This window comes from Mesoplodon mirus (genome assembly GCF_964341445.2).
Source record: "Mesoplodon mirus genome assembly, chromosome: 14".
Lineage (NCBI taxonomy): Eukaryota > Metazoa > Chordata > Mammalia > Artiodactyla > Ziphiidae > Mesoplodon > Mesoplodon mirus.
The window spans coordinates 31,166,481-31,192,400 of NC_138990.1; the positions used below are offsets into that span (position 1 = coordinate 31,166,481).

Genomic DNA, 25,920 nt, shown 5'->3' on the forward strand with positions numbered 1-25,920 from the left:
CCGGAAGTCAGAGGGAGGAGCCTAGTCTGGCGGACGCCCGGGCGCCGGAAGTTGTGCTCTCGGTGGACGGCGACCTTCCTTTTGGGTTCCCTGTGGCTGCTCTTCCAATTTAGAAAGCCTCCCGCAACCTGTTCCTCGTCCCCGTTTGCAGATGTCTGCGATTCCCGCAGAGGAGAGTGACCAGCTGCTGATTCGACCCCTGTAAGGGACCAGCGAGAGGGAAGGAAGCCACGGGTTGTGAGGCGAGGAGGGTACCCGGGTGGTTGGGCTCCTCAGTCGGCCGCAGCCGGCGCGCCTCTGCAGTCGGCCCTTGGTCCCTTGGTCCGCAGTTGCGGGCCAGGCCTTCGGATGCAGGGCTTTGGAGAACTGTGGATCGGAAGGGGCCTGCTCGGTTTCATGGGATTTTGCTTTTTCCAAGGGAGGAGAGTATGTGGAGTTGGGGGGCGGGGAAAGAAGGTCTGTGGGGCCGCTGGGCGCTTTCTTGTTCGCCAAAGAGTGACAAGCTCTGAGGGAACCGGTGACGCCGAGGATGGCAGGATGAGAGGAGGACCTGGATAAGACTGTGGCAGTGCGAGGAAGAACTAACCTGCTACCTCCAGAACTTGGTATTTGCCAAGATGGGAAAGGAAGTAAATTAGGGACTCGCTGTGAGCTCCATTCAGAGCTCCAACTTTGGGAGAGTAAGGAGGGTAGAAAGTGGGAGGGAAGAAAAAGCCGAGGTGTTAAGGACAAAATCGCAGCCCCTGACTGACCAGGAGAGGGCTGGCCTTTCACTGGAAATGGCCTTCTGTCAGAGAAGCACCTTACAGATCTGGAATGCTGCTTAGAAAGGGAAATATAAATGTGGAGGAACTTACTCTGTAAGTGAGCAGCTAGAATCCACAAACATGCTCACTGTCAGAAATGAGTCAGCACCACATGAACACGTGCCTTTTTCAAAAGGCAGAAAGTATTTCCTTTACATGTTCACTTAGTAAGGACTCCTTGAGCACCTACTGGGGACGTACCCCAAGTTTGCCGCTGCTCAGTTCACACCTGTCCTCTCTTCCTGAGCTCAGCAAACACTGAGCAAGTGTCAAGGCCACACTGGGCCCTAGGGATACAAATAAGACAGAGGGCTGAGTTAACTGGATTCACCCTTTTGGAGGGAGCTGCAGCGCCGCATGAAAAGTACTGGAAAGATAGTTTGGAGGAATAGCAGACCGTCCCTTTGGGGTCGGACCTGAAGTCCTATCTGTGCGCTGTCGATTGCCAGGACAGCAACCTCACTGAACCCATTTCCTCATGTGGAAATAGTATAGCAGTACTTAACTGTGCAGAGGAAAGCGAGTAAAGCTCACAGTAGGTGCTCAGTCAATGGTGACTACTGTAAGAGTACAGATAGGCCGTGAGTACACGAAGGCCGTGAGCATGCAAAAGGGATTTCCAGCAGAGAGGAGAATGCCACCTCATGCATCCTGGACATTATGATACGAGCTGAGGCCTAAAGAATGAGTAGGAATTAAAGACAGCTGAAGTGTGGGCAAGGACGCTCCAGGCCGAGGAAGTGGCACGTGTGAAAATGAGAGGGCTCTGTTTGTGGCCAGTCTCCCCATGGCTGCGGCTAGAAGATTAGCAGATGAGATGGTAGAGGCTGTCAGGGTCCAGCTTATGAAGGACATTGTGTAAGGATTTGGGGTCTTTATCGCCAGTTATAGAAAGCCAAGGAAGGATCTTAAGCAAGGATAGGATGTGGTGGAAATGATGTTTTAGGAAGATCGAAGATGCTCCTGGCAGCAGTGTAGCAAATGAATAAAAGAGTGGATCAAGGGACTTCCCTGGCCGTCCAGCGGTTAAGACTCCGAGCTTCCACGGCAGGGGACACAGGCTCCAACCCTGGTTGGAGGAGCTAAGATCCCGCATGCCACGTGGTACGGCCAAAAAAAAAGGGGGGGGTGTATTAAGTGGAGAGAATCCAGTGGGAAGATATTAAAGTAAACCAAGTGATGAAGCCGTGAGAGCTTAGAGTGAGTGAAATGAGCAGCAATGGATTGGACAGAGTAAAGAAGTGAAATCTTTAGAACTTTGTAACCTATCAGATGTATTGTAAGGGGCCGTTGTGGGAGGAAAGGCAATGTAGAGAGGAGTGTTAGGACGACACGGACTCCTAGGTAGGACAGCTGGTAAATGGTTGTGTTATTCACTCCAGGAGTACAGGAGATGGGGCAGGTCTGGAGTAACTTTGGGAGTTTTATTGTTTTATAACAGCCTTATTGAGATTGAATTCACATCAACACACTCATTTAAAGTGTACAGTTCAATGGGTTTTAATACATACAGAGTTTTACAACTATCCCCACTGTCTAATTCCAGAACATTTTCATCATTCCGAAAAGAAGCCCTTATATATCCATTTACCTCCAACTTCCCCAGCCCTAGGCCACCACTAATCTACTTTCCATTTCTACAGATTATCTTCTTTTGGACATTTCATATAAATGGGTTACAAGATGTAACCTTTTGTTACCGGCTTCTTTCACTTAGCATAATGTTTCCAAGGTTCATAATTTGGGAGTTTTTACTCATTCAATAGGTATTTCTTTAATTCTTTTTTTTTTTTTTTCCCTGGCCGCGCTGCGGCTTGTGGGATCTTAGTTCCCCGACCAGAGATTGCACCCATGCCCTCAGTAGTGAAAGCACAGAGTCCTAACCACTGGACCACAAGGGAATTCCCACAATAGGTATTTCTTGAGGTTTACTGCGTGTCAGGCAGTGTAGCTAGCTATACATCGGTGAATGAAATAGACAACGCCTCTGCTGTTATGGAACTCTCATTTTAATAGTTAGAAAAGCCATAAAGAAGTAGATACAATAACTTCATGTAGTTTTAAGTGTTATTATAGAATGTTGTGAAGGGCAGATGAGGGGGTGACAGTTGAACTGAGACCCAGATGATACACAGGAGCCAATTATGTCAATATCTGAGGGCAGAACATTCCAGAAAGAAAGAAGAGCAAGGGCAAGGGACCTGAGGTGCAAACTTGTTTGGCATATTTGAATATAAGGTGCCTGTGGATGTCCCAGGAGAGATACCCACGCTAGGTGACTGACTGTTAGAGGTCTGGAATTCAGGAGGACAATCTGGCTACCAATACAAACTTGGAAGTCCTCAGCATGTTAAAAATGTGAGAGTGAAGATCAGGAAGACTGAGAAGACGACCAAGGAGAGAACCCTTGGAATAACAGCATTTGACGGATGAGCAGAGGCAGCTGAGCAAAGGAAACTAAGGCGGAAAACCAGTAGGACAGGGTGAAAGCGTGAAGTCAGAGCAGGAGGGATGACGTGCTGCCGGGAGAACAGTGAGATGAGAACTGAAAGAGGGGCTTTTTGCACTTAGCAACAAAGAGCTGTTCTGCAGGGAGTGTTTCCGAAGAACGGTTGGTAAAAAGCCAGATTGCAGTGAATTGAGTAAGTGGAGGTGAGGAAATAGAGGCAGAGAGTGTACGCAGCTTTTAGGAGGCAGGCAGGGAGACTAAAGGAGATTAGAATTAAGGGATTTTCATTTGGGGATGAGCATGACTGTGGCATGTTTAAATGCGGTTGGTGAGGGAAAAGCCAGTGATGTAGCAGGCAGGGGTCAGTTCCTCAGAAGGAGAGAGTGTGCACAGTGTAGAACCATGGTGAAAGGATTAGCCTTAGAGAAAGAGGTCTGTTCTCCATTACAGGAGAAATGGAAGGAGAGAAAGATGCGGGTGGGTTGGTAAGTTGAGGAAATTGACAGCTGAACTGTACAATTTTTTGATGCAGAGAAAGCCGTGCCTCGAGTGAAGGTTAGCATAGAGGGTTGGAAAATTTAGGAACGGGGAGAAAGGTTGAAATAGTTGCCACACTAACTGTAGGAGAAAACTTGAGTTAGGGACACTTAAGAGGGAGCGCAGGGGGCCAGTTAAAGTGGAAGGCCAGGAATTCACAGCAGCTCTGTGGTGGTCTGATTGTCTTTGTCCTGCTCTGAAGTAGGATCTCAGTTTGAGGATGCATCCATCTCATGTCTGTCTCCTAGTAGCCTATGCGTTCCTTGTGCTCAGGGTCTTGGTATTAGGCCTTTCCATATTCTAGACACTTAATACAGTGCTTGGCAAATAGAAGCTGCCAGTGGTTAGGACTCTGTACTTCCACTGCCGTGGCCCCGGGTTCAATCCCTGGTCAGGGAACTAAGATCCTGAAAGCCTCACAGTGCAGCCACACACACACACACACAAAAAGCTGCTTGATCTTGAATGAGTGGGTGAATCATGAGCTAGAATGGGTGGGGAGAGGCAGTCAGAGAAGGGGAGGGGTTGGAAAAGCAGGCGAAGGTTAACTTAAAGTCTTGCGGGAATTGGAAAGTAAGGCTGTTTCATTAATTTAAGAAGAAAGGAAATTAGTTTGAAGTACTTGGTATCAAATATACTGAAACAACAGAAAGTAAAAGGAAAAGGGAATGAGATTCACAGGTATGAATAAGATAAGTCTATTTAAATTTAAGCTATTTGGTAAATGCATATTTTCATCTTAAAGAAAATGAAAGAATTTTAAAGTGCTGATGGGTTTTTACTTAAGTACTAATTCAAAAGTCTTATTAAATAATCTGAATCACTGCTAGTTTACACGTTGAGTACATCACAGTTTAACCGTAACATTCAGAAGGTTGGATTTAACCTTTGGGCTTCTCAGATCTATACCAGCTTCTCTCACAATTTTAACAACTGAAAGATCCTTGAACTCCCAAAGGTCACTTTTCATCTTTTCCCACATTGACGCTGTTCTTTGCTATCTTTGTAACTTTGTGGAACTTCTATCTGCCTCAAGTGAGTGCTGGCATCAGATGGAACATAGTTTAAGTTGTAAAAGAGTTTGAATTTATTGGGCTTTATTTTGATTGTTTTTCAGTCATTTTTATTTCTTCCTTTGAATGTTTACAGTGGAGCTGGGCAAGAAGTGGGAAGATCATGTATTATTCTGGAGTTCAAGGGAAGAAAAATAATGGTAATTATTATTTTGTAGTCCGGTTAACAGTATGTTCCTGTCTGCCTCGGGTGCTTGGTCTTTTCTAGTTTGGTAATTTTTTCTAGTTCAGTAGTTATCTGTTTAGCTCCCAGAATAATGTCATAGTTGGTATAGGTCATCTATGTAAAATGTTAATGTGGAAAACTAGTGCACCTTCCACTTAGTAATTTGACAAAACATTAAGTAAACTGAGAAAATATATTCTAAGATTGTAAAATTGTCAACTGGATCTCCTGATCTTTTGTATCTTCAAAGTCCCTCTTCCGTTCCTGAAGGTGTGGCCAACCTAACTGCCCCACCCCCAGTGGGAGACCCCAAGAAACTGGCCACCTGAACACATGCAGAGCTCCAGCCACCCCCGTGCAGTGTGACAGTAGGGCCCTGGTCTGGCAGCTTAGGTACCTAAGTTAGCACTAGGACACCTGGCCTTGGGCAAGTCAGTCTCTCCTCTCAGCCCATTTCCTTGACTGAGAGGTGGAGGGACTAGAAGAGATGGTCTCTGTGGTCCTCGTTAGGAAGGCGGTGCAGTGGCTTATCGTGGCCTTTTGGTCCCATTCCTCTGTTTCTCCCACTCTTAAAAGAACGGGCGTATGGCAGACACAGTCGTCTCTTTAGTCATTTATTGTATTAATTGATAGGATATGACCAAAATGAGGATATAACCCATTAATGACTGACTCTTCAGATTTTGCCTTCTAATACTTAAATTGCCCTGATCAGGGAAGTTTCCAGTTTCTAATCATTGTCTTCTCACAATAGTCGCATCTGGTAGTAGCGAATCTATAAACTTTAAAAATGTTCACCATTTCTGATATTAAAGTTCTTGAAAAAGAGTTCATTCGTTGTTATAGTGCCTACAAAAAGTAGCTGGAAAGAAGATGTCTTGTAGTTTGTGTCCTGTGACTCTAAATGTGAGCTATGGTTAAATTTGTTTGGAAAGTTAGAGTTAATGGCGTATTTGCCCATTTAATAAGAATTGCATTCCAAATGCTTCCCACATGTATAGAGTCCATCCTGATTATGTATGGTGTGATGGATCAGTTATAATTATTGTCTATTTGTTGAATGAATTTTAATATAATGTGGAGGAGATTATGATCTTTTTTTCTATTTCTTTCAGTTGGACTGTGGGATCCACCCAGGCCTAGAAGGAATGGATGCTCTTCCTTACATCGATTTAATTGACCCAGCTGAGATTGATCTCCTACTAATTAGTCAGTAAGGTTGTTTTCTTTATTAAGGACACTGTTTTTCAAGGACTTTTACTGTAAAGATCATTCTTTGCCAGATTTTAAGATTCTGGTGTTTTAAGAGTATTTTCTACTAGGAATTATATTGCAGACATCTAAGTCTAAAACAACACACCATATCATCCTCACAGGTGAGAGAAGGTTACTATGAAAAACTTACTTTCCCATCTCTAGAGTGAGAAGAAGGTAACATATGCCTTGGATCCTTGTGAAACTTAAGACCAAGAAAGCTCTTTTGCAGAATATCTCCTGAGGCCACTGTGTTGTCACATTGTTCTGTGGGAACTTCACATATAAACAGTGACATGTTTCAACTTTATACCACTAAAGCGCTTGTTATAATTTTAGCTGTTGAGAATAGGTTTGGCTACATTTTGATGTTTAAAATATACTTATAATACCCTTTTCTTACACTAGAACTAGATGCATTATTCCTTCCTTCTGCACATACCTATCCTTGGTGTTCTGAAAGTTATCAGTATGTAATTGTTGCATAGAACTTTTCTGTACAGTGAGTTTTATTACATAAAATACATGATGGATAATATTTTAAGAACTAACAGAAGTCCTTTGTTTCTTTTTAAGTTTCCATTTGGATCACTGTGGAGCTTTGCCCTGGTTTCTACAGAAGACAAGTTTCAAAGGAAGAACATTTATGACTCATGCCACAAAAGCTATTTATAGATGGCTTCTTTCAGATTATGTCAAAGTTAGGTAAATTACTTTTTTAGATTTCTACATGCCCTTGGTCCTACACAGTACATACGGTTCAAGATATAGACCATTTTGTGTTTGAAATGAGATGTTTTCTCTCTGTTCACAAGGCTGTCATTAACTTAGTCATTCATCATAACAGCTCATCAAATACCTGTTGTGTCCCCAACACCTCCTTGGCCTTAAAGTCTTTATGTAGTTTTTGCATCGTTTTAAATCTTTGTAATGTAGGTGAGTTATAAGGTATGATAGCAATATTCTATAAATAGAATTTCATAATTTTATTAAAATTTAAAATGATACATTTTACAATGCTGTATACTGAAATCTTTTTCTGGATGATTTGATCTAAGCAAATTGACTATCTTAAGTGAAAAAGTTCTCTGGAGAAGTTTTTTCCAGTTGCAAGAGGAAAATCTACTCCTTTACCAGAAAGTTTGAAGCATTTTTATGATACCTGTAGCACAAATGATTAGCCTTCAGAAGTTTACTGTTTAATATGTATATTCCAAGGGTAGCTAAGATGCGATTTGTTATTCTTCTATATAAATACAGAAGAATGGAACAGTTATCCTTAGTAATAATTACACTGGTTAACACTTAAAGAATGCTTACCATGTGCCAGGCACAGCCCTCAGTTCTTAATATATGTTAACTCATTTAATCTTCATATCAACCTCATGCTGTAGGTTCTGTCGTGAATCCCATTTTATAGGTGATGAGACTGAGGCACAGAGAGGTTAGGTAATTTGCCTGTCATGGTCACAGTAAGAGACAAAGCTGGGATTTGGACCCAAGCAATCTGGCTCCAGAGTGTGTGTCCTTAACCCCTGCTCTCTCTTGCTTTTTTGGAAGTACGTTAGCATAATTTTCAGGAGAACACTTATGTTAGACTTTCTAGAGAAATCTTTTCACATCCCAGAGTGAAAAACTCTGCATGGTTCAATGTATGTGAGTGATTTATCTCGCCAGAGTGTTGAGGCAGGAAGAAAGGTTGAGAAGTACTAGCCTAAAGGGTACTTTGCCTTAATTTACTGTTTGTGCTTTGCTTAAAATCATGCTTTATAGCTACAGACACTGAACATTTTTATTATCATAGCAGAGTAAGAAAATACACAAAAGGTCCAAGAGATTCTAAATAGCATAATATGTACAGTATAATTTTAAGAAATACATGGATATGTCATCCACAGATAATTTCTTTGAGTTCAAAGACGTAAAATCTTACCGTTAATTTTTGTTGTTGTTGGCATCTTTAAAAATTTAGTAATATATCAGCAGACGACATGCTGTATACTGAGACAGATTTGGAAGAGAGCATGGACAAAATTGAAACCATCAACTTTCATGAAGTGAAGGAAGTTGCAGGAATCAAGTTTTGGTGTTACCATGCAGGCCATGTCCTGGGAGCTGCCATGTTCATGATTGAGATCGCGGGCGTGAAGGTACGCTCTAGCTCGGGAATTTCCTGCTCACAAGAAGTCAGTGCAGGGCTTCAAAGAATATTCCCTAAGACTAGCAAAGCGTCAAAACACTGAAACATAAGATAAAATTAAGTTGATACTTTTTCCTTGTAAATATCATAGTTCATACCCCCATGATAATACTTCTCTAATCATGATTAAGAAAAGAGAATGATAAGCATCTCAATAAAGTCCCCTCATGTTACCGTAGGATTAATTCCTTTTCAGTGTCCCTTAGAAAACTGAAAGCTCTTTAGGGAAGAGCCTTCTTTGTGGCTGCATCTATTTAACATTGAAATACGTTTTGGCATTCATGTCCTCTTGATGTTCTGGGATTCACATATAAACCCCTAAAGAGGGTAGACTGCGTGAGTGAAAGAGGTTAATCAGAAAGGATCTTCCCAGCCATCTTTGATGAAAAAGATTGATGGAAGTCTTGAAAAACTTGACAAAAATGTAGGTGGACTAATGGATTTCAGGACTCACTTGTGCACCAGTTCTCAACTCTGGCTGCACATTAGAATCACTTAGGGAGCTTTCTAAAATACCAGTGAAGGACTTCCCTGGTGGCGCAGTGGTTAACAATCCGCCTGCCAATGCAGGGGACACGGGTTCCATCCCTGGTCCGTGAAGATCCCACGTGCCACGGAGCAACTAAGCCCATGTGCCACAACTGCTGAGCCTGCGCTCTAAAGCCCGTGAGCTACAACTACTGAGTCCACGTGCCATAACTACTGAAGCCTGTCCGCCTAGAGCCCGTGCTCCGCAACAAGAGAAGCCACCGCAATGAGAAGCCCGTGCACCGCGATGAAGAGTAGGCCCTGCTCGCTGCAATTAGAGAAAGCCACGCGCAGCAACGATGATCCATCGCAGCCAAAAATAAATAAAATTTTACAGAAATAAAATTAAAAAAAAATACCAGTGAATCTGAGCGAATAACCTTGGCCTTTTATTTTTAAGTTCTCTAGGTGATTTTTCTTTTTGGCTGCATGGCAAGGCTTGTGGGATCTTAGTTCCCCGACCAGGGATTGAACCCGGGCCCTCGGCAGTGAAAGCTTGGAGTTTCTAACCACTGGACTGCCAGGGAATTCCCTCTAGGTGATTCTTATGTGCAGCCAGAGTCGGGAACCAGTGCTATAGTGTAATAGTGTTCTAAATTTTTTGTAGCTGCTCATTGTTTGAAATTTTTACACAATGACTTGTACTACATACTGCTAAACCATTTATTCTTGCTGCTTGCTCAGAAATACATAAAATAAGCAGAAAATAGCACAAATGCAAATCTAAAGTCGCATTTCAAATTTGATGAAATTTGTTGGAGATAGGATTTTATCTTCTATCTAGATAGGTTTTCCATATACCTCAGTAGATTTCTTTCCTCATCATCATGACCTTTTTCTCTAAGATACTGAGAATATGTCTCAAGTTCATTAATATAGAGGTTATCTTTGTGGGCTGATTCTTGGAATATATTATTCCCATTAGTTAGATTTAATAATTGAAACACTGGATGGTTTATGACTGAATTACTTTACACATTTTGAATTAGACACAAGCACTGCATCTAAATTCATCAGTTATAGGCCATTTTTTTCTATTGAACCTCACTTTCAAGAATTTATGAGCTGAACTATTTACAATAGGCAGGACATGGAAGCAACCTAAGTGTCCCATCGACAGATGAATGGATAAAGAAGATGTGGCACATATATACAATGGAATATTACTCAGCCATAAAAAGAAGCGAAATTGAGTTATCTGTAGTGAGGTGGATGGATCTAGAGTCTGTCATACAGAGTGAAGTAAGAGAAAAACAAAAACCGTATGCTAACATATATGGAATCTTAAAAAAAAAAATTGTTCCGATGAACCTAGGGACAGGACAGGAATACAGACACAGACATAGGGAATGGACTTGAGGACATGGGGAGGGGGAACGGTAAGCTGGGACGAAGTGAGAGTAGCATGGACATATATATACCACCAAATGTGAAATAGATAGCTAGGGGGAAGCAGCTGCATAGCACAGGGAGATCAGCTCAGTGCCTTGTGACCACCTAGAGGGGTAGGATAGGGAGGGTGGGAGGGAGACGCAAGAGGGAAGGGATATGGGGATATATGTATATGTATAGCTGATTCACTTTGTTATACAGCAGAAACTAACACACCATTGTAAAGCAATTATACTCCAATAAAGATGTTAAAAAAATAAACTTTGGCAAGAAGTGGCAAAAAAATAAAAACAGTGATCAGGGAAGCTGGTAGACTTATGAGTAATTTTATAATTGGTTTTACTTGAATGATCTGTTAGAAATGGCATGAAACTCCCATTACTTTCAGAACGTGAAGACTAGTTGTAGAAGTGTAACACGGAGAGGATCTGAAGATATTGAAAGTAAAGTGGAACTCAGTAATTGTCCTTTTAGATATTAATGGAGTATAAAGTCTTTTGACCAATAAAAAGAAGAAATACTGCTGAGAGAAATTAAAGAAGACCTAAATAAATAGGTCTCTGAATTGGATGATCTCTACTTTCCTGTTCAGTGGATTGAAGCTACTCAAGAAGTACTTAGCAATTGCTTTTAAAAGATATCAGTTTGGGACCTCCCTGGTGGTCCAGTGGTAAAGAACCTGCCTTACAATGCAGGGGACACGGGTTTGAGCCCTGGTCCGGGAAGATCCCACATGCCGCGGAGCAACTAAGCCCGTGTGCCACAACTACTGAGCCTGTGCTCTGGAGCCCATGAGCCACAACTACTGAGCCCACATGCTGCGACTACTGAAGCCTGCGCGCCTAGAGCCTATGCTCCGCAACAAGAGAAGCCACCGCAGTGAGAAGCCTGCTGCACACCGCAAAGAAGAGTAGCCCCTGCTCGCTGCAACTAGAGAAAGCCCGCGTGCAGCAACAAAGACCCAACACAGCCTAAATAAATAAAAGAATTTATGAGCCAAAGATAGTAGGAAAACGAAGCCTTCCAAAATCCTAACTTTCTGGCTTTATCTTTTTCACAGCTTTTGTACACAGGTGATTTCTCAAGGCAAGAAGATAGACACTTAATGGCAGCTGAAATTCCTAATATTAAACCTGATATTCTTATCATTGTAAGTATTAGTGCCCTGTATTGTAATTAGTGTAATGTAAGCAGAATTCTTCTAATGGGAAAAAATATCATGATCTCATTTTCATAATATGTGATCAGATATAAATGTGTCCGGTTTTTTAGTTTAAAAATTCATTCTGGGGCCTCTCTTTGTAGTGCAGCTCCACTTTCTTGCTGTTAAATACATTAACTCTAGTCTAATATCAGAGATGATATGCTGTCCCCTGAATATTCTTGTTTAGGTTGATTACCTCAAATTTCTCGAGTATCTTAAAGGTTGTGTAGAATGGCACGGCCCCACTGTCTTTGCCATGGTAACTGTCTTTTGGCCTGTAGCACCTGCTAACTTTATGTGTATGCTCTACCTGCCTACTAGGTTACGAGTCTCAGAAAAATTTTAAAAATGTTAACTGTACACGGAAGCTTTGGTGGAGAGGGGGTGATTGGTGAGGGGCAAATTAATAAGTGGGCATTGGGCCTATGGTTTATATAAGAATATCAAGGATAGTTAGTTCAAGGTAGAAGAGCTGTCTGTTTCTCCCTCACCACCTATGGCATCCCCCAGCTGCCCAAGAGTGAGGGACTGGTGCGTGTTGCTGTCCATGTGCAGTGTGTCATGAGCAAATTCAGTTGGCTCAGCTCACGGTATACTTGGCATATAAACTGACCTTAAATTAAAGGAAGTTTTTTTTAAGCCCTCAGGAATAAGAGTTATTTTCATTATCTCTGGTACTGTAGAGCAGTGCTTCTCAAATTTTAATGTGCTTATGAATCATCTGGTGATGCTGTTAAAATACAAATTCTGATTGTGGCTGGGCTGGGGCCTGAGATTCAGCACTTCCAATAAGCTCTTGGGGATGCCAGCGCTGCTGGTCAGTGCACCACACAGAGTAAGGTCTAGGGGATATTCTTAAACAAAACTATAAGAAACAATCTATTTCTGATTTATAAGCTTTGACTTATCAGAGGTGGGAGACATATCCTTCTCCCCAGCCATGGAAAGCAAAACGCTTTAAAAGAGAAAAAAGGCATTGCAAAATTAGCTTGAGCAGGGAGCATACATTTCTGGACTATTTCCTGATTCCATTTTCTAACAAGTTCTTATTACTTAGATGTGAATTCTAACTTCTGTATCTGTTCTTCTTTCCAGCTGGTGTTCTGACAATACATGTTCAAGTAAATGGCATATTAATAGAGAAATAGGTCACTTTGCTTCTGCATTTCATTGATGTTTAACTTGTGTATTCTATGAGAGTTATCAACCTTGGTCTCAACACCTCTGATATGTTCTTTAGGAATCCACTTACGGAACCCATATCCACGAGAAGCGAGAAGAGCGAGAGGCAAGGTTCTGTAACACTGTTCACGATATTGTGAACCGAGGGGGCAGAGGTCTCATTCCTGTCTTCGCTCTGGGAAGGGCTCAGGAGCTCCTCTTGATTTTAGGTACGCCTTTTCCTTTTTACTTGGGAGAGTCTCAAACTCTTACAGTGCGGGCTTCCCTGGTGGCGCAGTGGTTGAGAGCCCGCCTGCCGATGCAGGGGACACAGGTTCGTGTCCCGGTCCGGGAAGATCCCACATGCCGCAGAGCGGCTGGGCCCGTGAGCCATGGCCGCTGAGCCTGCGCATCCGGAGCCTGTGCTCCAGAGGCCACAGCAGTGAGAGGCCCGCGTACCGCAAAAAAAAAAAAAATCTTACAGTGCAGTTGTATCAAGATAGTTGCATGTCCTTGGATAGCTCATTCTACCCTTTTGGGCTGCAGTTTCTGTATTTAAGAATAGGGACTTGGTGCCAGAAAGAGCCCAGAGCAATGGTGAGTCTCATACAGTGCTACTGGAATATGAATTGTGTACCATCAGCATCAGAAGTCTTAAAAACATGCTACCCTTTGACCCAGCAGTTCAACTTCTGGGAAATAAATACACAGAAAATTTTGTAAGTAAGACAATTCATAATTCTAAATATTTTTAAGTAAATATTATGTTAGTAAATATGTTGTAGGAAAAAATCATGTTTCAAATGAGTCATTACGTATTTTTACGTAATATATTAAGTGGACCAAAAAAATAGGATCCAAAACTGTGAACGCTGATCCTAGTTAGGTAAAAAACACACAAATGACTGGAAAGACATTTAAAGATACCCAGATGTTAAATCTGGATAGTGAGAAAGTGGATGATTTCTTTTTCATTTTCTGCTCTTCTCCGTTTTCCAAATACTTCAATGAGCATGTGTAACTTTTTGTAATAAGAGGAACAGTAGGTGTTACTTTTTGTGTATATTTGTATTTAATGACCCTTTTTAACATTCTGTGATTATTTTCTGGGGAACACACTCTTCTTAAAGAATGACTGATAAGTGCCTCGTACGTATATATCTTCAATGTGAAGAACTAGAAATGATCTTGAGCTCTTACTCTGAGTTCTTCTCTCTGTACAATGACAGGGATAAATACTATCCCTGTTACACTGAAAAGGAAAACAAGGGAAAAAGAATAAATGACCTCAGATCAAAAGCAAATCCGAGAGAGACAGGACTTAGTAGAAGCTAAATATTCTAAAGCCTAAGCCAGTCCGTTTTCTCTTGGTTCTTCTTTCAAACTGCAGGTCACATTTGTCCTTATAGAAGTCTTGAAATGAAAAGTCTCCATAACAAAGTAATCTGAGGAGCAGAAGAAATTAAGAGAGTGAAACCATGTTGTCACCATCAAATTGGGTTGCCAGATCTAGCAAATAAACATACAGGACGGGCTTCCCTGGTGGCACAGTGGTTGAGAGTCCGCCTGCCGATGCAGGGGACACGGGTTCGTGCCCCGGTCCAGGAGGATCCCACATGCCGCAGAGCGGCTGGGCCCGTGAGCCATGGCCGCTGAGCCTGCACATCCGGAGCCTGTGCTCCACAATGGGAGAGGCCGCGACAGTGAGAGGCCCACGTACCACAAAAACAAAACAAAACAAAACAAAAAAAACAAAACATACAGGACACCAGTTGAATTTTAATTTCAGATAAATAATAATATTTTAGCCTAGGTATGTCAAATATTTAATATATATTATTATACTAAAAATCTTTTGTCTGAAATTCAAGTTTAATTGGGCGTTTGCTGTTTTTATCTGACAACCCTACTATCAAGTATAGTATGATTCCTTTTATGAACCAGGACTGCTCTATGCACTTGGTTGCTCCTTGTCCCTTAAATCCTCCTTGTGCTGTAATAGGAGGAGGATAACTGTGCAAGCCATTGGTTTCAGATCTCACCTGTGATCTAACCATATGACCCTGGGCAAGTTATTCAACTTTTTTTAACATTTAAATTTTTTTCTTAAAAATACACCAAAAAAATAGGAGACTGTGATGTGATCATGGGATGTAACATACTTTGCAAGGTATTTGAGAAATCATGAGAGTATATATGAAAACATGGATACCATTAAAAATTTTAATTACATCTAAAAGAACATGACCAATTAAACCAGAGGGCAACGCAGGAAATGTATTTGTAATATGCATGACAGGAAAAGTCCCTGTCCTTATATAGAGTTTTCACTTATAAATCAAGTGGAAAAAGAACATTCCCACACTTTTCAACCTTTATTAGCCTCAGCTTCCTAATCTATAAGATGGAAATAAGTCTTCATAAATTTGTTTTGAAAATAGGAATAATATATGTAAATTGCATACTAGACATTTAATAAATTTCCTAAATGCAGGTGTACCTAGTAGAATGAATGATGTCTTGGCCATACTACCTTCATAATATTTTGGGATTTAATGAGGATTTTCAATGAAAACAAGCCTTCTTTTGAAGGTATGTTGCCCACTGTTTTCAATAATTATCAGAAACTGGTTAGCAGTTTTCTAAAAATATAGGCACACAGTAATGTGACATTTTTGTGTTCAAAATCGGTTTTAACTCCTTTGGTGGTCCTGTCTTGTAATTAGTAAAGCCTAATTACAAAGTGTCTAATATCAGTAAGTCTATATGAAATATTAATAAAACATTTTTATTTAAAACCATCACAGAATTTAGTGTCTCTCTGGAGTAATAAGTTATGGTCTGTTATTCAGCATAAACTGCTACCGAATTATTTTTAAAAGCCTCCACGTTTGGGACTATGATCACAACATTCTTTTTAGGTCATGCGTTAATACTTAGAAATAGGTTTTGTGAGAGGACTACCTATACGGACTGGGAGAAAATATTTGCAAATGATGCGACCGACAAGGGCTTAATTTCCAAAATATACAGACAGCTCATGCAAATCAATATCAAAAAAACCAACAACCCAACCCGATCAAAAAATGGGCAGTGGACCTAAATAATTTCTCCAAAGAAGACATACAGATGGCCAATAGGCATATGAAAAGATGCTCAACGTTGCTAAATTATTAGAGAAATGCAAATCAAAACTACAATGAGGTATCAACTCACACAGGTCAGAATGGCCATCATCAAAAAGTCTACAAATAAATGCTGGAGACAGTGTGGAGAAAAGGGAACCCTGCTTCACTGTTGGTGGGAATGTAAATTGATGCAGCCACTATGGAGAACAGTATGGAAGTTCCTTAAAAAACTAAAAATGGAGTTACCATATGATCCAGCAATCCCACTTCTGGACATATGTCTGGAGAAAACTCTAATTCTAAAAGATACATGCGCCCCAGTGTTCATAGCAGCACTATTTATAATAGGCAAGACATGGAAGCAACCTAAATGTCCATTGACAGATGAATGGATAAAGAAGATGTAGTGTATACACACAGCCATAAAAAAAGAATGAAATATTGCCATTTGCAGCAACATGGATGGACCTAGAGATTATCATACTAAGTGCAGTCAGACAAAGACAAATATCATATGATATCACTTATATGTGGAATCTGAAATATACAAATGAACTTATTTCCAAAACAGAAACAAACAGAAAACAGACTTATGGTTACCAAAGGGGAAGAGTGGGGCGGAGGGATAACTTGGGAGTTCGGGACTAGCAGATACAAACTACTATATGTAAACTAGATAAACAACAAGGTTCTACTGTATAGCATAGGGAACTGTATTCAATATCTTGTGATAAACTAGAATGGAAAAGAATATATATATATATATGTATAACTGAAGAACTTTGCTGTACACCAGAAACTAACACAACATTCTAAATTAACTATACTCCAATTAAAAAAAACAGAAGGAAACAAAGAAAGAAAAGTTCTTGTTTTATAAGTTTGAGTTAAGACCAGGCTAATTTTTCTTAACCTCTTTAAAATATAGTTATGTGCTTTATTTCTTGTCTGAATTTTAAAAAACTAATTGTACATGTCATTTATTATTTGAACTATTTACACCACCTAACAAAATATTTGTTTCTTGTCAAATCTCTCTAGATGAGTACTGGCAGAATCACCCAGAACTCCATGATATTCCAATATACTATGCATCGTCTTTGGCCAAGAAGTGTATGGCAGTGTACCAGACATATGTAAACGCCATGAATGACAAAATCCGCAAACAGATCAACATCAACAATCCCTTTGTTTTCAAACATATTAGTAACCTTAAGGTGAGTGCTTGTGAAGAAAGGACAGATAATACTCAAGAAAGTCGTTAGTAGTAGGAGATGCCTGACGTTGATTCTGTGGCTGAATCCTTGCTGAAGTCTTACCTTTTCTGAAGCAGGCATCACTTTTCTGAGGGAAATCAAAAATTTAGCAACTGGCATTCTTTTTTGCTTAAACATATATTGCCACTTGTTCCAAGTCTCTGCATGTTCTCAATATTTACTGTTGCTAAATAACTTGGATTTCTCTGCTATAGAAATAAGAAGCCCTGATGAAAAAAATATCTGTTACATATTTCTTCTGTTCCTACTCAAACCTAATTATCTTTTTCATTAGCACTACAGATTCCATATATGAAAATTTTCATGTTTATATTTCTAGAGCATTCAGTAAAATCTGATTTCCTTTAATTTAAAAGATGTTTCATTCGAACTAATGCTCTAATCCTAATAAACATAATACCCCAAATAATTCAAGTAATAAGTGGTCTTCCAGTTATCAATAGGCTCTGTTCATAAAGTATTATTTTTTAAGTTAATTGCTTAGGAATTAGAGCCAAGTTTTCCCTTTAAACAATGTTAAACTTTTTAGTTAGATTTTCTGGCCAGCTCAAAGTATTGATGAAGTGTGCAAAGCCATTGTGAGTCTTTTGGAAATTCTTTCAGAGTTCTCTCTTGGGTGGATAGAAACCCATTTGACTCTTCCTTTTACTTTCTGCCTGCCTGCCTGCTAGGCACTGAAAATGGTCCTAATTGTCTTTTAGCTACTGTAGAAGGTTTTGAAGTCATTGTGAACTAATTGCTTTTTATCATTTTGTTTTCATTTCATTCCCAGCCTAAATCAACTGTTTAGGGACTTGGAAATTAGACTTAAAATGTTTACTAGTCTTGTCAAGGCCCTTCCAGTCGTGTGATTAACCTTTTTACCTCACTTTTCGGTATTCTTTACAAATAAGGAATGCTTTGTCAAACCTTGGTATTTAACATGCTTTTACCATTCCCTTTTCTTTCTCAGAGCATGGATCATTTTGATGACATTGGTCCCAGCGTTGTAATGGCCTCCCCAGGCATGATGCAGAGTGGCTTATCCAGAGAGCTCTTTGAAAGCTGGTGTACTGATAAGAGGAATGGCGTCATTATAGCGGGATACTGTGTAGAAGGGACGCTTGCCAAGGTCAGTCAGAGCCTGAGACCATCGTGTTCTTCCTAGTCAAGGCTGCAGAGGTGGCAGTATCCTCCCAGGTTTTTCCATTGAAGCAGTTCTTTAAATAGTGCAGGTTTTGATTTTTAAAAATGAGGATGGCAGTAGGCAGCTGGAGATGTTCTTATGGTTGAAGAATGAGGTCCTCAGGTGAGTGGCTGGCACATGAAAGTTGGAGACGCACTCATCTGGTTGCAGTAAGAAAGAAAAAATGGAAGGGAATCTATTTGAGACAAACACATGGATACCCTCATCTGGTGAGAAAGAGGTTTACTAGTAAGTGTTCTCTTGAAAAGCTGGAGAATGTGTTTGGGTTGATTGCCCATCTTACTCTTGATATAAGATGGTTGATATTAACTCTGAGGTATATAGACATTGATGTGCAAAACTTTAGAGAAAGTTTATGAATATTCCTGCATCACATTCTCTTATCTTTTATCGATAACTTCAATTTTATTTTTTAAAATATATTAGGATTCCCTACTTTAATCATTTTTATTACATTACCTTACTCTGTAAGTCACTTAGACAGTGTTGGCTGTGTATCTAAAATAGATTTCCAGAATAGAAATACATCTGTCCTTTATACAAATCCTCTTACCTGGAAAGTGACTTTTTAGAGCAGATAGTTCAGGACACAAGTGTACCTTTCTAATCATAAGTTATAATTTTCACTTCGAGGACCCCAGGTATATCGAATTTTTGTTAATCTGCTTACTTTCCTGATTAAATGCTTGATCGAGAAAAGAAGTATTTGATATTTGCTACGTCAATAGTGTTAGAATGCTTTTTGTGTTAAAGGTCCTAAAATAGTGTAAGACTTTATGGCTGGGTGAAAAAGTAGAAAATGTACCTTTTCTTTTCTAATTAGAGAGTTTATGTGTTTTGTTTTGTTTACTTTTCTTTGCTTTTTAACAGCATATCATGTCTGAACCTGAAGAAATCACTACCATGTCCGGACAGAAGCTACCACTGAAAATGTCAGTTGATTACATTTCTTTCTCTGCTCACACGGATTACCAGCAAACCAGTGAATTTATTCGTGCTTTGAAACCGCCTCATGTGGTTAGTCTGTGAATTTGATTTTCAGCATTAAAGGCGGGTAGAGCCATGCCCAGCAGCAGCTGGTTCTCAGAGCAGACACTGCCTTCCCTACAGCAGCCGGTAGCGCTCTCAGCAGTGCCTTCACGTGCACTTGCATCTGACCTTTACCACTCCCCTTTGAGTTAGGCAAGCTGTGCACTTCAGTCTTCTCCATTTTACGTGGCATCTCTTACTCAGATCTACCAGCTCCAGTGTTCTTTCTGTTCTTTTCTGCTGCCTCCCCAATAACTTCAGAGCCCTGGCTTGCAATGTGACTGTTTTGAGTCCCAGCTCCATCCCTTACTTGCTCTGTAGCCTTGGGCAAGTTACTTAACCTCTCCTTAGCTCATGTGTAAATAGGGATGATAATACCTCATAAAGTTATTGTGAGGACCAGATGAGAGCACATATATCTAAAGCACGTAATAGGGTGCCTGGCAAATGGGAAATACCTGTTAATGTGGAGAGAGGAGAAAGGCAAGTCATAATAGTAAAAGCTAAAGATGCAGTTAGATGTGAAATACATTACATAGCTCCTTACTAATGTGATTTGTTTATATTTTTAAGTTTTATGTAATTATTACAGTAACAGTTATATTTCGGGGGGACTGGAGAGAGTTAAGCTAAAAACAAAAGTATCTTAAATTAGAGGAACACTTATGGAACACGAGTCTAGAAAACAGATGAAGCAATGAAGTACCCTTTCTGATTGTAGCATGTATCAAAACTTCATTCCTTTTTATGGCTGAATAATATTCCATTGTCTGTATAGACCACATTTTGTTTATTCACCTGTTGATGGACACTTGGGTAGTTTCCACCTTTTGGCCATTGTAAATAATGCTGCCATGCACATTGGCATATGACTGTCTGTTTGAGTCCATTTTCAGTTCTTTTGGGTATATACCTAGGAGTGGAGTTGCTGGATCATGGGCTAATTCTGTGTTAAACTCTTTGAGGAATCACCAAACTGTTTTCCATAGCAGTTACACCATTTTACGTTCCCACCAGCAATACACAAGGGTTCCAGTTCTCCATATTCTTGTCAGCTTGTTATTTTCCCTTTTTAAAATTGTCACCATACCAGTAAGGGTGAAGTAGTACCTCTTTGTAGTTTTGATTTTCATTTCCCTGGTGACGAATGATGCTGAGCATCTTGTGTGCCCTTTTGTTCATTTTCTAGTTTTTTCTAGCATATAGTCCTCACAGGTAGTTACCATTGGCCCTTAATGAGCAGATTCTTTGGTGGAGAAAATCCCTCACCTACTTGGCTTTATAGCACGTCAAGTTTAGTTACAGTGTAGGCAGTTCGTGGGTGCCTTCTGGTGCGTGTGGTTTATGGATATCCTCCCAGATTTTAAAGCTGTACTGCTCTTTCTCTCTGGAATCACCACCTCATCCTCAGTCCCATTCTGTTGCTCTCCAGACTCTGTCTCTGCCGTCAGTTTAAATTCCTGGATTGAATTTGATGCTTACCTTCCTCCAATAACCAAGTCAGCAAGTCTGTCCACATGATGAAATAATAGTAGTGTTGGTGGTAGTGGTAAATAATAGCTAGCATTTATCCAGTTTTTACTGTGCGCCAGGCACCGTACTGGTGTTTTACATGTATCAAGTCGCTTACTCCTCACAACCAACAGCTGTTTTGTAGATGAGAAAACAGAGACGTTAAATAACTTGCCTAGAGTTACCCAGCTAGTAAGTGGCAACGCCAAGATTTGTGTTACAGCAGCCAGGCCCCAGAGCTGGGGCTCATCATCTCTAGGCCATATGCCTCTGCCTGGTGGTGACACTGGACAAGCTTCTGTCAGTCCAGGCAGGAAATCATCTACCAGTAGTCTGTAGGTTAAGAATGATCTGTCTTGTAAAAAATAAGTTATGAAAGTGAATTAGAAAGACTGGTAGCTAATGCAGTCGTTTGTAAACACCTCTCTAAAATATGGTTTCATTTGGTTCTGGAATATTTTATATGATATTACTTTAACAGAGTATCAGAAGTCATTTTTTTCACATAAAAAGCTTATTTTGTTAGTCTTATATTAAGAAACCTAAAGAAAACCGTGGGCGTTTTCTGAGATAGTAGGAGTAGCAGTAGTTGCGTACAAGAACCATATGCATTTAAAGCTGGTAGAGACTACAGAAGTCACCTTGTCCAGCCCGTTTCTAGTGTGAGCGCAGAAGCCTAGAAAAAGTACGGCTTTCACAAAGTTGTGTATCTCGATAGTGGCAAAAACTGGAACAGAAAAGAAGTTTCTTTACTCTCTCTTGAAATAGTTCCACTTAAGGATCTTTTAAAGCCAAATAGAATGAAAACGTCACACAAGTTTGATTGACTGGAGATCCTTAAAAGTAGTAAAGTTTAATAACTTCAAGTATATCTCCATTTCATATAATTAACTAATTCAGATAACAGCCATCGTTAATCTGAACTAAGGATGCTTCCCTGTGCTCTTTTACAATTTACACTTTGTAGATTTTAGTCCATGGAGAACAAAACGAAATGGCCAGATTGAAAGCAGCCCTGATTCGAGAATATGAAGATAATGATGAAGTTCACATAGAGGTTCATAATCCTCGGAATACAGAAGCAGTGACCTTGAACTTCAGGGGGGAAAAACTAGCCAAGGTAAAAGGTTATGGTTTTTAATCCTGTCCATTCCAAATAGTTCCTAATCCCTTTAGGGAAATGTATACTTCTTAAGAATATCCAGCTTTTAATTAATCAAATAATGTGCTCAACGATGATTTCTGTCAGTTTACTCAATATGCTGTAAGACCTTGATCCTTGTGCTTTTAGGCTTTTTCTGGTTCCACTAATTTGTTTTTCACATGGAAAATTTTCAGATAAATTAGATCTTCAGTCTGATGGCTTTTAATCCACATTCCCACTTACTTTTCATACCCATGTTAGAGAGTAAACAAATGTCCATTACTGTTTTGTTTTTTTCCATTACTGTTTTTCACTACATCCAATACAGTATTCTGTCCACCTCTTGGCATTCTCCCTCAGAATCTAAAAGTAGGCCCATATCTAAACATAATGTCTGTGGATATGATGGAATTTATAGATTTGTCTTTTCAAGAGTTAATCATATTTGATGATGAAATACAAGGTTTTCAGAATTTAAAAAAGAAATGGTTATGGGAAAAAAACCTTACCTGGGATTTTAGAGGGATGCTATAAGAAGTCTGCATTTTTACCTCCTGTTCATCAAACATCTTTTTAAGATACCTCGAAAGGAAACTTTTAAATTATCTGTCTGAAGTTTTATTTATTTATTATTTTTTAAATATGTATTTGGCTACGTTGGGTCTTAGTTGCGGCACGCGGGCTCTTTGTTGTGGCGCACGGGCTTCTCTCTAGTTGTGGTGCACAGGCTCAGTAGTTGCGGCACACAGGGTTAGTTGTCCTGCAGCATGTGGGATCTTAGTTCCCCTACCAGGGATCAAACCGCGTCCCCTGCATTGAAAGGCAGATTCTTAACCACTGGACCACCAGGGAAGTCCTGTCTGAAGTTTTAAATATCAAACGTGTTAATGAGCAACTTTACAGAATTCTTTTAGTACATAATGAGCCAAATATGAGGAAGCTAATGGATGAATATCATTTCTTGCAGTTGAATTTGAGGAAAATTTGCAAAAATTAGGATGTGAGGCTCTTCTTGCCCAAGAAGAGCAAATGGTTGTATTTACACCTGAATCTTACTGTTCACAAAACTTTCCAGGGGCCAGTTTAATGGAAGAGATCTTATACCTGTAGAAAAATATATTCTATAGGTATAAGAACATTTACAGTTGGGAATCTAGAATGGTACTTCCCAAACTCTACTGGGTTGCAGTGTGGGGAGAAAAAGAAAGTTTTTCGGTCAATTGAGGAGAAGCCGAGTTGAACAAAATTAAGCTGAGTTTATAGCGAGACTTTTCAGAGTTTTTATTAGGCCATTGTGCATTATAAATCCTCAAGAAATACAGTGTACAGCATTAAAAAAAATTTTTTTTCACATCTTTATTGGCGTATAAATGCTTTACAACGTTGTGTTAGTTTCTGCTGTATAACAAAGTGAATCAACTATATGTATACATATATCCCCATATCCCCTCCCTCCTGCGTCTCCCTCCCACCCTCCCTATCCCACACCTCTAGGTGATCACAAAGCACCCAGCTGATCTCCCTGTGCTATGTGGCTGCTTCCAACTAGCTATGTATTATACATTTGGTAGTGTATCTATGTCAATGCTACCCTCTCACTTAATCCCAGCTTCCCCTTCCCCCGCCCCATTGTCTCAAGTCCGTTCTCTACATCTTTGTCTTTATTCCTGCCCTGCCACTAGGTTCATCAGTGCCCCTTTTTAAAATGCCATATATATGCATTAGCATATGGTGTTTGTTTTTCTCTTTCTGACTTACTTCACTCTGTATGACAGATTCTAGGTCCATCTACCTCACTACAAATAATTCAGTTTCTTTCCTTTTTATGCCTGAGTAATATTCCATTGTATATATGTGCCACATCTTCCTTATCCATTCATCTGTCAATGGACACTTAGGTTGCTTCCATGTCCTGGCTATTGTAAATAGTGCTGCAATGAACATTGTGGTACGTATATGTTTTTGAATTATGGTTTTCTCAGGGTATATGTCCAATAGTGGGATTGCTGGGTCATATGGTAGTTCTGTTTTTATTTTTTTAAGGTACCTCCATACTGTTCTCCATAGTGGCTGTACCAATTCACATTCCCACCAACAGTGCAGGAGGGTTCCCTTTTCTCCACACCCTCTCCAGCATTTATTGTTTCTAGATTTTTTGATGATGGCCATTTGGACCAGTGTGAGGTGATACCTCATTGTGGTTTTGATTTGCATTTCTCTAATGATTAGGATGTTGAGCATCTTTTCATGTATTCGTTGGCCGTCTGTATATCTTCTTTGGAGAAATGTCTATTTAGGTCTTCTGCCCATTTTTGGATTGGGTTGTTTGTTTTTGTGATATTGAGGCGCATGAAGTGCTTGTATATTTTGGAGATTAATCCTTTGTCAGTTGCTTTGTTGCAGATATTTTTCCCATTCTGAGGGTTGTCTTTTCATCTTGTTTATGGTTTCCTTTGCTGTGCAAAAGCTTTTAAGTTTCATTAGGTCCCATTTGTTTATTTTTGCTTTTATTTCCTTTACTCTAGGAGGTGGGTCAAAAAGGATCTTGCTATGATTTATGTCATAGAGTGTTCTGCCTATGTTTTTCTCTAAGAGTTTTATAGTGCCTGGCCTTAGGTCTTTAATCCATTTTGAATTTATTTTTGTGTATGGAATTAGGGTGTGTTCTAATTTCATTCTTTTACATGTAGCTGTCCATTTTTCCCAGCACCACTTATTGAAGAGACTGTCTTTTCTCCATTGTATATTCTTGCCTCCTTTGTCAAAGATAAGGCAACCATATATGCGTGGGTTTATCTCTGGGCTTTGTATCCTGTTCCATAGATCTATATTTCTGTTTTTGTGCCAGTACCATGCTGTCTTGATTACTGTAGCTTTGTTGTATAGTCTGAAGTCAGGGAGCCTGATTCCTCCAGCTCCATTTTTCTTTCTTAAGATTGCTTTGGCTATTTGGGATCTTTTGTGTTTCCATACAAATTGTAAAATTTCTTGTTCTAGTTCTATGAAAAATGCCATTGGTAATTTGATAGGGATTGCATTGAACCTGTAGATTGCTTTGGGTAATATAGTCATTTTCACAATATTAATTTTTCCAATCCAGGAGCATGGTATATCTCTCCATCTGTTTATATTCTCTTTGATTTCTTTCATCAGTGTTTTATAGTTTTCTGAGTACAGGTCTTTTGCGTCCTTAGGTAGCTTTATTCCCAGGTATTTTATTCTTTCTGTTGTGATGGTAAATGGGATTGTTTCCTTAATTTCTCTTTCTGATCTTTTGTTGTTAGTGTATAGGAATGCAAGAGATTTCTGTGCATTAATTTTGTATCCTGCCACCTTACCAAATTCCTTGATTAGTTCTAGTAGTTTTCTGGTGGTATCTTTAGGACTTTCTATGTATAATATCGTGTCTTCGGCAAACGGTGACAGTTTTACTTCTTCTTTTCCAATTTGGATTCCTTTTATTTCTTTTTCTTCTCTGATTGCTGTGGCTAGGACTTCCAATACTATGTTGAATAATAGTGGCGAGAGTGGACATCCTTGTCTTGTTCCTGATCTAGAGGAAATGTTTTCAGTTTTTCACCATTGAGAACGATGTTTGCTGTGGGTTTGTCATATATGGCTTTTATTATGTTGAGGTAGGTTCCCTCTTTGCACACTTTCTGGAGAGTTTTTTATTATAAATGGGTGTTGAATTTTGTCAAAAGCTTTTTGTGCATCTGTTGAGATGATCATATGGTTTTTCTCCTTCAATTTGTTACCATGGTGTATCACATTGATTGTTTTGCGTATATTGAAGAATCCTTGCATTCCAGGGATAAATCCCACTTGATCATGGTGTATGATCCTTTTAGTGTGTTGTTGGATTCTGTTTGCT

The 25,920-nt window shown here is 39.8% G+C and overlaps 1 protein-coding gene across 1 annotated transcript in view; it reads left to right on the forward strand.

The window, feature by feature from the left end:
- Positions 1-23: 23 nt before the first annotated feature.
- CPSF3 (cleavage and polyadenylation specific factor 3) overlaps positions 24-25,920 on the forward strand; it is a 42,175-nt gene continuing 16,278 nt past the window's right edge. The window contains exons 1-11 of the mRNA XM_082642052.1: positions 24-201; positions 4,942-5,005; positions 6,147-6,244; positions 6,862-6,990; positions 8,258-8,435; positions 11,466-11,555; positions 12,850-13,000; positions 16,940-17,115; positions 18,128-18,286; positions 19,232-19,378; positions 21,870-22,022. Coding sequence (XP_082498178.1) covers positions 152-201; positions 4,942-5,005; positions 6,147-6,244; positions 6,862-6,990; positions 8,258-8,435; positions 11,466-11,555; positions 12,850-13,000; positions 16,940-17,115; positions 18,128-18,286; positions 19,232-19,378; positions 21,870-22,022 — 1,395 coding nt within the window. The 5' untranslated portion in view covers positions 24-151. The remainder of the gene's footprint in view (positions 202-4,941; positions 5,006-6,146; positions 6,245-6,861; positions 6,991-8,257; positions 8,436-11,465; positions 11,556-12,849; positions 13,001-16,939; positions 17,116-18,127; positions 18,287-19,231; positions 19,379-21,869; positions 22,023-25,920) is intronic.